Below are 13,619 nucleotides of genomic sequence, written 5' to 3' on the forward strand. Positions count from 1 at the left end.
ATCTTCTGAAGCTGGGCACCAATAAATACTTGAAGAATATTTATAAAATCGAGAAGGATTTAAGGAAAGTACAGGCCTACCTCGGACATATTGTGGGTTTGGTTCCAGACCACTACAATAAAATGAATATTGCAATATAGTGAATATTACAATAAAGTGAGTCACACAAATGTATTGGTTTCCCAGTGCATATAAACATGTTTACATTGTACTGTAGTCTAGAAAGTGTTCAAAACATTATATCTAAAAGATCAATGTACACACTTTCATTAAGAAATACTTTATTGATAAAAATTGCCAACAATCATCTGAAACTTTGGCAAGTCATAATCTTTTTGCTGGTGGAGGGTCTTGCCTTGATGTTGATAGCTACTGACTGATCAGGGTAGTGGTTGCTGAAGGTTGTGGTGGCTGTGGCAACTTCATTAAAAAAAAAAAAAGACAACAATGAAGTTTGCTGCATTGATAGAATCTTCCTTTCATGACAAATTTCTCTGTAGCATGAGATGCTGTTTGATAGCATTTTACCACAGTAGAACTTTTTTCAGAATTGAAATCAATTCTCCCAAACCCTGCCACGTCTTTATCAGCTAAGTTTATGTAATATTGTAAGTCCTTTGTTGTCATTTCACAGTGTTCATGGCATCTTCATCAGCAATAGATTTCATCTCAAGGATCCACTTTTTTTTGAATTCATAGAAAGTAATAGATTCCATCTCAAGACTCCACTTTCTTTGAGTTCTTCAGGTTGCATCCGTAAAGAGCAACTCCTCATCCATTAAAGTTTTATCATGAGATTGTAGCAATTTAGTCACATCTTCAGGCTGCACTTCTAGTTCTCTTGCTATTTCTACCATGTCTGCAGTTACGTTCTCCTCTGAAGTTTTGAATCGCTCAAAGTCATCCATGAAGCTGGGCATGGTGGCTCATGCCTGTAATCCTACCATTTTGGGAGGCCAAGCCTGGCTGATCATCTGAGCTAAGGAGTTTGAGACCAGCCTGGGCAACATGTGAGACCTGGGCTCTACTAAAAATACAAAAAAATTAGCAGGCATGCTAGCGCATGCCTGTAATCCCTGGGGTGGCTGTGGTGTGAGAATTGGTTGAACCTGGGAGGTGGAGGTTGCAAAAAATAAAAATAAATAAAACGAATGAATGAATGAATAAATAAAGTCATCCATGAGGGTTGAAATCAATTTATTTCAAACTCCTATAAATGTTGACTTCTTTTTTACTGTTTTTTGAGACAGAGTCTCACTCTATCACCCAGGCTGGAGTGCAGTGGTGTAATCTCGGCTCACTGCAACCTCTACCTCCTGGGTTCAAGTGATTCTTGTGCCTCAGCCTCCTGAGTAGCTGGGACTGCAGGTGTGCAGCACCATACCGGGCTAATTTTTTGTATTTTTGGTAGAGGATGGGGTTTCGCCATGTTGGCCAGGCTGGTCTTGAATTCCTGGCCTCAAGTGATCCGCTCCCCTGTGGCCTCACAGAGTGCTGGGATTTCAAGTGTGAGCCATCACGCCTGGCCAATGTTGACATTTTGAAATTTCATGAACCATGAACATTCTAAATGGCATCTAGAATAGTCAGTCCTTCCCAGAAGATTTTCAATTTACTTTGCCCAGATCCATCAGAGGAATCATTATTTATGGCAGACATAGCTTTACAAAATGTATTTCTTAAATAATAAGACTTGAAAGTAGAAATTACTCTTTGATCTGTGAGCCACAGAATTGATGTATTAGCAGGCATGAAAACAATGTTAATCTTTTTTTCCTATGTTTTTTTCCAATTTTTTTTATTATACTTTAAGTTCTAGGGTACATGTGCACAACGTGCAGGTTTGATACATAGGTATGTGCCATGTTGGTTTGCTGCACCCATCGACTCATCATTTACATTAGGTATTTCTCCTACTGCTATCCCTCCCCCAGCTTCCCAATCCCCCACAGGCCCTGGTGTGTGATGTTCCCCACCCTGTGTCCAAGTGATCTCATTGTTCAGTTGCTGCTTACGAGTGAGAACATGTGGTGTTTGGTTTTCTGTCCTTGTGATAGTTTGCTGAGAATGATAGTTTCCAGCTTCATCCATGTCCGTGCAAAGGACAAGAACTCATCATTTTGTATGGCTGCATAGTATTCCATGGTGTATATGTGCCACATTTTCTTAATCTAGTCTATCATTGATAGACATTTGGGTTGGTTCCAAGTCTTTGCTATTGTGAATAGTGCCACAATAAACATACATGTGCATGTGTCTTTATAGTAGCATGATTTATAATCCTTTGGATATATACCCAGTAATGGGATTGCTGGGTCAAATGGTAATTCTAGTTCTAGATCCTTGAGGAATCTCCACACTGTTTTGCACAATGGTTGAACCAATTTACACTCCCACCAACAGTGTAAAAGTGTTCCTATTTCTCCACATCCTCTCCAGCATCTGTTGTTTCTTGACTTTTTAGTGATTGCCATTCTCACTGGCGTGAGATGTTATCTCATTGTGGTTTTGATTTGCATTTCTCTGATGACCAGTGATGATGAGCATTTTTTCATGTGTCTGTTGGCTGCATAGATGTCTTCTTTTGAGAAGTATCTGTTCATATTCTTTGCCCAATTTTTGATGGGGCTGTTTGTTTTTTTCTTGTAAATTTGTTTGAGTTCTTTGTAGATTCTGGATATTAGCCCTTTTTCAGATGGGTAGATTGCAAAAGTTTTCTCCCATTCTGTAGGTTGCCTGTTCACTCTGATGGTAGTTTCTTTTGCCGTGCAGAAGCTCTTTAGTTTAATTAGATCACATTTGTCTATTTTGGCTTTTGTTGCCATTGCTTTTGATGTTTTAGTTATGAAATCCTTGCCTATACCTATGTCCTGAATGGTATTGCCTAGGTTTTCTTCTAGGGATTTTATGGTTTTAGGTCTAACATTTAAGTCTTTAATCCATCTTGAGTTAATTTTTGTGTAAGGTGTAAGGAAGGGATCCAGTTTCAGCTTTCTACATATGGCTAGCCAGTTTTCCCTGCATCATTTATTAAATAGGGACTTCTTTCCCCATTCCTTATTTTTGTCAGGTTTATTAAAGATCAGATGGTTGTAGATGTGTGGCATTATTTCTGAGGCCTCTGTTGGTGTTCCATTGGTCTAGATCTCTGTTTTGGTACCAGTACCATGCTGTTTTGGTTACTGTAGCCTTGTAGTATAGTTTGAAGTCAGGTAGTGTGATACCTTTAGCTTTGTTCTTTTTGTTTAGGATTATCTTGGCTATGTGCGCTCTTTTTTGGTTCCATATGAACTTTAAAGTAGTTTTTTCCAATTCTGTGAAGAAAGTCATTGGTAGCTTGATGGGGATGGCACTGAATCTATAAATTACTTTGGACAGTATGGCCATTTTCACGAACAGATTCTTCTTATCCATGAGCATGGAATATTCTTCCATTTGTTTGTGTCCTCTTTTATTTCATTGAGCAGTGGTTTGTAGTTCTCCTTGAAGAGGTCCTTCACATTCCTTGTAAATTGGATTCCTAGGTATTTTATTTTGTTTGTAGCAATTGTGAATGGGAGTTCACTCATGATTTGGCTCTCTGTTTGTCTGTTGATGGTGTATAGGAATGCTTGTGATTTTTGCACATTGATTTTGTATCTTGAAACTTTGCTGAAGTTGCTTATCAGCTTAAGGAGATTTTTGGCTGAGACGATGGGGTTTTCTAAATATACAATCATGTCATCTGCAAACAGGAACAATTTTACTTCCTCTTTTCCTAATTGAATGCCCTTTATTTCTTTCTCTTGCCTGATTGCGGCTAGAACTTCCAGCACCATGTTGAATAGGAGTGGTGAGAGAGGGCATCCTTGTTTTGTGCCAGTTTTCAAAGGGAATGCTTCCAGTTTTTGCCCATTTAGTATGATATTGGCTGTGGGTTTGTCATAAATAGCTCTTATTATTTTGAGATATGTTCCATCAATACCTAGTTTATTGAGAGTTTTTAGCATGAAGGTTGTTACATTTTGTTGAAGGCCTTTTCTGCATCTATTGAGATAATCATGGGGTTTTTGTCATTGGTTCTGTTTATGTGATGGATTACGTTTATTGATTTGCGTATGTTGAACCAGCCTTGCATCCCAGGGATGAAGCCCACTTGATCATGGTGGATAAGCTTTTTTTTGTGCTGCTGGATTTGGTTTGCCAGTATTTTATTGAGAATTTTTGCATTGATGTTCATCAGGGATATTAGTCTAAAATTCTCTTTTTTTGTTGTGTCTCTGCCAGGCTTTGGTATGAGGATAATGTTAGCCTCATAAAATGAGTTAGAGAGGATTCCTTCTTTTTCTATTGATTGGAATCGTTCCTAAAGGTGTCGAGGGAACCCACCCCCAATATTTTAATGTAGGTTCTTTCTATTTTCCGTAAGTGTTGGCTGGCTGATAAATAAAGAGAAAGAGTACAAAGAGAGGAATTTTACAGCTGGGCCGCCAGGGATGACATCCCATATTGGTAGGACCGTGATGCCCACCTGAGGCTCAAACCAACAAGTTTTTTTATTAAGGGTTTCAAAATTGGAGGGGGTTTAAAACAGGGAGTAGGTACAAAGATCACATGCTTCAAAGGGCAAAAAGCAGAACAAAGATCACATGCTTCTGAGGTAACAGGACAAAAGGCAAAACAGAACTACTGATAAGGTTCTAAGTTCAGCTTTGCACATATTGTCTTGATAAACATCTTAAACAACAGAGAACAGGGTTTGAGAGCAGAGAACAGGTGTGACCACAAATTTACCAGCATGGAGTTTTTCCCCACCCTAATAAGCCTGAGGGTAGTGCAGGAGACCAGGGCGTATCTCAGTCCTTATCTCAACGACATAAGACAGACACTCCTAGAGCAGACCTTTATAGGCCTTCCCCCACCCCCCACCCAGGAATGCATTCCTTTCCCAGGGTATTAATATTAATATTCCTTGCTAGGAAAAGAATTTAGCAATATCTCTCCTACTTGCATGTCTGTTTATAGGCTCTCTGCAAGAAGAAAAATACGGCTCTTTTTGCCTGACCCCGCAGGCAGTCAGACCTTATGGTTGTCTTCCCTTGTTCCCTAAAAATCACTGTTATTCTGTTCTTTTTCAAGGTGCACTGATTTCATATTGTTCAAACACACATGTTTTACAATCAACTTTTACAGTTAACACAATTATCACGGTGGTCCTGAGGTGACATACATCCTCAGCTTACGAAGATAATGGAATTAAGAGATTAAAGTAAAACAGGTGTAAGAAATTATAAAAGTATTATTTGGGAACTGTTAAATGTCCATGAAATTTTCACAATTTATGTTCCTCTGTCATGGCTCCTGCCGGTGCCTCCATTGGGGATCCCTGACTTCCCGCAACAAGAAGGAATGGTACCAGCTCCTCTTTGTATCTCTGGTAGAATTCAGCTGTGAATCCGTCTGGTCCTGGACTTTTTTTAGGTGGTAGGCTATTAATTATTGCCTCAATTTCAGAGCCAGTTATTGGTCTATTCAGAGATTCAACTTCTCCATGGTTTAGTCTTAGGAGGGTGTATGTGTCCAGGAATTTATCCATTTCTTCTAGATTTTCTAGTTTATTTGCATAGAGGTGTTTATAGTATTCTCTGATGGTAGTTTGTATTTCTGTGGAATCAGTGGTGATATCCCCTTTATCATTTTTTATTGCATCTATTTGATTCTTCTCTCTCTTCTTCTTTATTAGTCTTTCTAGTGGTCTATCAATTTTGTTGATCTTTTCAAAAAACCAGCTCCTGGATTCATTGATTTTTTGAAGGGTTTTTTGTGTCTCTATCTCTTTCAGTTCTGCTCTGATCTTAGTTATTTCTTGCCTTCTGCTAGCTTTTGAATGTGTTTGCTCTTGCTTCTCTAGTTCTTTTAATTGTGATGTTAGGGTGTCAATTTTAGATCTTTCCTGTTTTCTCTTGTGGGCATTTAGTGCTATAAATTTCCCTCTGCACACTGCTTTAAATGTGTCCCAGAGATTCTGGTACATTGTGTCTTTGCTCTCATTGGTTTCAAAGAACTTCTTTATTTCTGCCTTCTTTTGCTTATTTACCCAGTAGTCATTCAGGAGCAGGTTGTTCAGTTTCCATGTAGTTGTGTGGTTTTGAGTGAGTTTCTTAATCCTGAGTTCTAATTTTATTGCACTGTGGTCTGAGAGACAGTTTCTTCTTATTTCTATTCTTTTGCATTTGCTGAGGAGTGTTTTACTTCCGATTATGTGGTCAGTTTTAGAATAAGTGTGATGTAGTGCTGAGAAGAATGTATATTCTGTTGATTTGGGGTGGAGAGTCCTGTAGATGTCTATTAGGTCTGCTTGGTGCAGAGCTGAGTTCACGTCCTGGATATCCTTGTTAACTTTGTGTCTCGTTGATCTGTCTAATATTGACATTGGGGTGTTAAAGTCTCCCATTATTATTGTTTGGGAGTCCAAGTCTCTTTGTAGGTCTCTAAGGACTTGCTTTATGAATCTGGGTGCTCCTGTATTGGGTGCATATATTTAGGATAGTTAGCTCTTCTTTTTGAATTATGTAATGGCCTTTACCATTATGTAATGGCCTTCTTTGTCTCTTTTGATCTGTGGAAAACAACGTTAATCTTACACATCTCCGTCAGAGCTCTTGGGTGACCGGGTGCATTGTCAATGAGCAGTAATATTTTGAAAGGAATCTTTTTTTTCCTGAGCAGTAGTTTTCAACAGTGGGCTTAAAATATTCAGGAAACCCTGATATAAATAAATGTGCTATCACTCAGGGTTTGTTGTTTCATTGAAAGAGAACAGGCAGAGTGGATTTAGCATAATTCTCAAGGGTGCTAGGACTTTCAGAATGGTGAATGAACATTGGCTTCAACTTCAAATCACCAGCTACATTAGCCCCTTACAAAAGAGTCCACCTGTCCTTTGAAGCCAGGCATTGACTTCTCCTCTTTAGCTATGAAAATCCATGATAGCATCTTCCAATGGAAGATGTTTTGTCTCAATTGAAAAATCTTTTGTTTAGTATAGCCACCTTCGTCAATGATCTTAGTGAGATCTTCTGGATAATTTACTGCAGCTGCTCCATCAGCACTTTATGCTTCCCTTTGCTGTTTTATGTACTGAGATGACTTGTCTTCTTAAACCTCATGAACCAAGCTCTGCTAGCTTCAGATTTTTCTTCGGCAGCTTCCTCACCTCTGTCAGCTTTCATAGAATTGAAAAGAGTTACGGACTTGCCCTGGATTAGGCTCTGACTTAAGGGAATATCGTGTCTGATTTTATTTTCTATTCAGACCACTAAAATTTTCTTCATATCAGCAATAAGGCTATTTTGCTTTCTTATCATTTGTGTGCTCACTGGAATAGCACTTTACATTTTCTTCAAGAACGTTTCCTTTGCATTCACAACTAGGCTATTTGGTGCAAGAAGCCTAACTTTCAGACTCTCTGGACTTTCAGCATGCCTTCTGTACTTAGCTTAGTCATTTCTAACTTATGATTTAAAGTGAGAGATATGCAGCTCCTCCTTTAACTTGAAAACTTAGAGGTCACTGTAGGATTATTAATTGGCCTAATTTTCATATTATTATGTCTCAAGGAATAGGGAAGCCTGAAGAAAGGGAGAGATAAAGGGGAATGACTGGTCAGTGCATCAGTGAGAACACACACAACATTTATTGAGGTTACTAATGTAATTGTCTTGGGGTGCCATGGCAGAATGTCAGAAGGCTGTGGCACCCCAAGACACTAGTAACCTCAAATATCATTGATCAGAGATCATGATAACAGATGTAATAGTAATGAAAAAGTTTGAAATATTGTGAGAATTACCAAAATGTGATTCTGATGCTGATAGACTTACTTGATACAGGGTTGCTACAAAGTTTCCGTTTGTAAAAATTGCAGCATCTGTAGGGCAAAATAAAGTGAAGCACAATAAGACAAGGTATGCCTGTATCTATTAAGTGATATAGCCCTAGCCTGAAGAAAAATAAATTTTTAAGTAATCATGGACATGTGGTATGATTGTATATCTTTTGCCATAAGTGATATAAAATAATTTTTGAATAAATTTCTGTTATCTCCACCAAATATAAGAGTAGAAACAGGCTATGATTGTGGGCACAGAGGGCAGAGGACGTATCTGACTGGGGATTGCCAAGACCTGAAGCCTGGGCGTTCAGTACTGTTGAAAGGATCAGAGAGACATTAGATGCCAGAGTAGGCAGAACATCAGAAGTCTGGAGTATCGGTGGATAATGGAAGGAGGAAAGATGTCATATGTCAGAACCTGCTGTGGAGCAATGCCAGGCTAGGGAAGAAAATGGGTCTCCAGGAAAAGGACAAGTGACCAATGTCCCATGGTCAGACAGTTGAAGGCAACAGCAGTAGCTGTTGTGACCCACACTGGGAATTAGACCTTGACTGTTGGGACACACTAGGCTAATGAATAGCATGGAGGTTAGGTGGGCCGTGATCAGGGTAAGCAACAGGTATTGAAAAGATTTGTTATCAGCATGCTGTGGGTTAAGGCGACCACCAGCGTGTAGATCAGGCACTAGGATGAAGAGTGGGCCTCTCGATCAGGGGAGATTTAGGCTGAAGCCTTTCTGTGCTCTGAATTGTAATTTTGCAGAGGAGTTGACTTAAAGTTTTGGGATGACTGTGGGCACCTAGGCTTGAATCAAAGCTCCAATGTCATGATGTTTCTGAATTCTAACATTTAGAACATTATCAAATGAAGCTTTCCTATACCATTCAGAAGAGTACTAAGGTGAAGATGGAAGGACATGGACAGAGTCCAGAATCTGACAATGAATAGCTAATATTTATTCAGCACTCACTGCATCAGGTACTCTTCTGAGTGTATTACATATACTGCTTCATTTATTCCTCCTAAAAAATCTGTTTAGGGAATGGACACTGGCTCACAGATACTCTATTTAAGTAATAAGACAATAAGAAGGGCTAAATATGATGTGGTTAGGCATAAGATTATGGTATGTTCCAAACTCCAGCAGTTCTGGGTACTAAAGTTTATCTTCACCCTTCCTTATTGTTTTATGGTCCATGACCATTTGCTGTTGACGTATTTAACACATGCCACTGATCATGCACATTCCTTATGGCTTAGGTTCCTAACACCTGTCTATGCTTCTTCCCAGACCACTCACTTTGACTGGTCTCCTTTTCTGATTTTCCATAGGTCTTATTGTCTACACAACATTTAGTGACTTGGTTATATTCCTTCTTCCTTTTTCATACTTTTACAAAAAATTGTTTAATATGGGTAAATTTTGCCCCATTAACAAGCTTCTCCAGGTCTGTATTGCTTTTGTATCTTATAGCATTGTTGTAAATAATTCAGCAATTTGCATAATACCTTTCTTTGTACCTTGATTTTAGTCAAGTTGTAATTAACTGTTAAGAAACTGGTTGTTTTTACATATTTTACAACATCTGAAATGATTTTTTTTTTTTTGATTTTCACAGGGCAAACTCAGAAAATGAATCTTTTCCAGTCAGTATCAAGTGCCTTGGATAACTCATTGGCCAAAGATCCTACTGCAGGTAACCCTGATATGTGCCTGAATTGTGGTAGCTGTGTTAATTCCAGAATTGAAGATTTGCTTAAGATATTTATGTGGAGCTCAATGGTTAACATTGTATCTACCTGAAATTTTCAAAGGTATGATTGGGGCTAAATAATCAAATTGCAATATTAGTCCACTTATTACCAGTTAGTTCTCATGTATATTTAACATAAAGTCAGCTTTCTCTTACAGTGTGTGTGGTCCTGACACTATATTAATAACTTCTGGATTAAAACCTATTGTGTACTCCTGTTTCTTTGGCATATAGAAAAAAACAAATACCTTTTCATTCAGCTATTTATTTATAAAATGAAGACTTGATTTTATGCTTCCCTTTGGAATACATTGTCATTCAACTTGTAATATGTTTTGGAAATAATTGTAATATTTATATATAATTTTATAAGTATCTTAATCTTCATCTTATTAATTCATTGATACAAAACCAATTGTTCTTCCACTGTATGTTTTCAAATTTGATTGGCTTTACTTCATATATGTATATACATATATATTTAACATATATCTATATATACAGTTTATATATGTGCGTGTGCATATATGTTTACTATACATTGGGCTTCCACCTGATAATCTGTAGTTTTAAGGTTAGATGAAAAACAAGTTATTTTTTAGGGAGAAGTGGGAGCTGGACTAAGGGATGATTAGATCTTGATTTGTTTTGAATGCTACTTGTGAATGATTGAACTAGCGAAGTAAATTCAAACATAGAGAAGGGTGAGTTTTTTCTTGGGGTCAAAAAAACTGGTTAGGTGCATTTATGAGACTAGCATTCAGCTCTATGAATACCCCCTATTTTAAAGCTCCTGCCAATTTCCACCTACACCAATCTTTGCCTTGCTTACTGTGTCCGTCATACTTGCCTCCTTTCTGCTTCACACAGTCTAAATCCCTTTCCTATTTGTGACTGTTCCCTTAGCTTGGAATGCTCTTCTGATGGCTTACTTACTGTATACTGTGTCTCAGGAAAAACCACAGGCCTGGAAGTCTGGAGCATGAGTCATAGTTCTGCCTCTAGCTTTCTGATGTGGCCAGTCAATTTACTACTTCTCTGGTCTTGTTTTCTTCATCGATAAAACAAATGAGATTCTAGATCAGTGGTTCTTTCTCAACTGGGGATGATCTTAGTCCCCACTCCCACAACTCTCTTTACATTTAACAATGTAAGTGAAGACACTTTTTGTTGTCTCAACTGTGTGTGTGTGTGTGTGTGTGTGTAGTAACTGTCATCCAGTGGGTAGAGACCAGGGATGCTGCCATGTATCTACAGTGCACAGGACAGGCCCTCACAACAAAAGAATCATCTAGTCTAAAATGTCAATAATGTAGAAGTTGAGAAACCTTGATATAGATCTATGGTCCATTTATCTTTTGTGATTTAAAATGTAAACATTTAAATTACTTATTTCTCATTGTTAGTATTATTTAGGGATTATTAAATAAAATGTATTATTTAAATACTGTTTTTCAGTAATATTTGGTGAAGATGTTGCCTTTGGTGGAGTCTTTAGATGCACTGTTGGCTTGCGAGACAAATATGGTAAGTAAATACCTATATGAATAGTTTTCTGATAGAACTTTTACTAAAAGATCTTAAAAATACAAAATATGCCTACTAAATTTTTTGTCATATCCTCATTTTATGGATGAATTCCTTTTCATTTCCAATGCCACCTGCAGAATCCTTTGGCCTATGTTTCCTCAAATGTCTTCTAATATCCCTCTGATCTAGTTCATATTACACATACAGTGTAATTGATTCCAAAATAATTGTCATTAAATGTATTATTTATTGTGTCATTCTTCTGTCCAAGAACCTTTGGTGTTTTATTGCTACCTGCCTTAGCCAATTTCAATTCCATTGCCTCCAGTTCAAGATTCTGCCTGTTGGGTCTTTATTAGCAAATTTTATCTTTTCGGGAAGAGAGAGAGAGAGAGAGAGAGAGAGGGGTTTAGTTTTTAAGGAACTGGCTCATGTGATTGTGGGGCTGGCAAGTCCACAGGGCAAACTGGCTGACTTGAAACTCAGGCAGGGTTTCTGTTTTAGTCTTGAGGCTGAATTTCTTTTTGCTTGGGAACCTGCAGTCTTTTCTCTTAAGGCCTTAAATTGATTGCATGAAGCCTACACACATTATAAAAGGTAATCTGCTTTATTCAAAGTCTACTGATTTAAACGCTAATCACATCTAAAAAATACCCTCACAACAACTTCTACACCTGTGTTTGACCAAATATTAATAACTGGGTGCCATAGCCTGGTCAAGTTGACATACAATGAACGATCACATTATCCTTCTTACATGTTTTATCCCAGCTGATGTCTTTAATTGGCATGTGATTGATTTCTCTCCATTGCTTTTATTAATTTCATTTGACTCAGTTAAAATAATCAGAATGCATTTTGGTCCATCTTTGAATTCCCACTCTTCTGACTTGCTGTGTAAGGAATGTGTTTTGACCTCCTATTGTGAGGGATACCTTTGAAGTGCTTTTGACATTTTATTTTTTCTCTTAGTCTTATCTGATTTAGAATTCAGCAAAGCAGTTCACGTGAGGGCTGAGAGGAGCTGATACCTCCCTCTCTTCTTTCCTTTGGCGTTGCTCTATATTGCTTGTGTGTTCATACAGGGCAAGAGGAGTGAGGGTCTTTAAGATTTTTTTTTAATTGTTGTCTCTTTTTCTGTTCCACTGTTTCTGAGGTTATGTTATACTTAAATCCAAGAACCCATACATGTTCCATCTCACTTATTGGGAACTTCCAGCTTAGTCTTTTCTCTTCCATTTATAGCATTTGAGTTTCTGGATCCAGTCCCTCTGCTTTCTCCTACTTCCAATACCTGCTTAGAGCTTGAGGTAGTTGGGCAAAAGATTATTTGTCCTGATCATTAAGACTCCTGCTACAAACTTTTAGATCTTTAATAAACAGTTAAAAGTATTTACACATTTGATTTCAGAAGTAATGCATATACATTGTAGAAAATTTGGAAAATATAGAAAAGCATAAAATAAAAATTGCTCATGTTTTCAGAGATAACTTGGAGATAACTACTGTACACGTCTTGGTATATATACTTCTAGACTGTATTTGAATATGTTTGTATATATTAACTAATATTTCAAACACAGAATTACACTTCGGTAACTGAGTCTTTTCTGCATCCGGTATAACTATGCTGTGGAGCAGTGTCTAGACCTCACGATTCCATCTTGCCTGATTCAGTGTAGTAGCATGCCATGTGCTTTCTGAAGAGCTAATATTAGGCACTCACTGCGTCAGGTACTGTTCTGAGTGTATTACATGTACTGCTTCATTTATTCCTCCCAAAAAATCCATTTAGTGGTTTGTGTAGGCTATTGAGTCCTCTGTTGGCTGTCTGCCCAGGTTCTCATCCATAACACTCTGCTTACCCCTTCTGTCTGGGGCATTTTATCGATGCCATCTGCTGCTCATACACTGGTGACTCCTGAATTTCTGTCTCTAGTTCAGACTTCTGTTCTGAGCTTCAGATCTGTGTATTCAGTTTCTGCTGCACATCTTCACCTCAGTGTTCCACAGTCACTTCAAACTCAGCATTTCTACTCCTAAGATTGCTACATGCACCCAGCAAATGTATGCCTCCTAGTGCATTTCCTATTTTGGTGAATATATCACCATCCATTTAGTTACCTAAGCCAGACACTGGGGAAATTCTAAGTGTCTTCCTTCTTTCTAGTTCCCCACATTCAGTGAAGTTGTACAATTATATCTAATCTGGCCCCTCCTTTCCATTCTTACTGCCCTGATACTTCAGATCTTTAATTTTTCTCTGCCTGCAGTTTTATTTCTTTTCTTAGCAGTCACCGCTCCTTTAGTCTTACCCTCCCTCCAATCCATTCCCTATCTTGTTGCCAGTATGATGATTTTAACATGCATATTTCTTAGGACATACAAAATACTTTTTTTTTTTTTTTTTGAGATGGAATCTCACTCTATCACCCAGGCTGGAGTGCAGTGGTGCGATCTC

At 38.0% G+C, this 13,619-nt stretch overlaps 1 protein-coding gene across 6 annotated transcripts in view; it reads left to right on the forward strand.

The window, feature by feature from the left end:
- BCKDHB (branched chain keto acid dehydrogenase E1 subunit beta) overlaps positions 1 to 13,619 on the forward strand; it is a 252,291-nt gene that overhangs the window by 11,411 nt on the left and 227,261 nt on the right. For all 6 annotated transcript variants that reach the window (XM_054490937.2, XM_054490938.2, XM_054490936.2 and 3 more), the window contains exons 2-3: positions 9,494 to 9,571; positions 11,087 to 11,155. In XM_054490937.2, coding sequence (XP_054346912.1) covers positions 9,494 to 9,571; positions 11,087 to 11,155 — 147 coding nt within the window. The remainder of the gene's footprint in view (positions 1 to 9,493; positions 9,572 to 11,086; positions 11,156 to 13,619) is intronic.

Source organism: Pongo pygmaeus, chromosome 5 (assembly GCF_028885625.2).
Source record: "Pongo pygmaeus isolate AG05252 chromosome 5, NHGRI_mPonPyg2-v2.0_pri, whole genome shotgun sequence".
NCBI classification, from domain to species: Eukaryota; Metazoa; Chordata; class Mammalia; order Primates; family Hominidae; genus Pongo; species Pongo pygmaeus.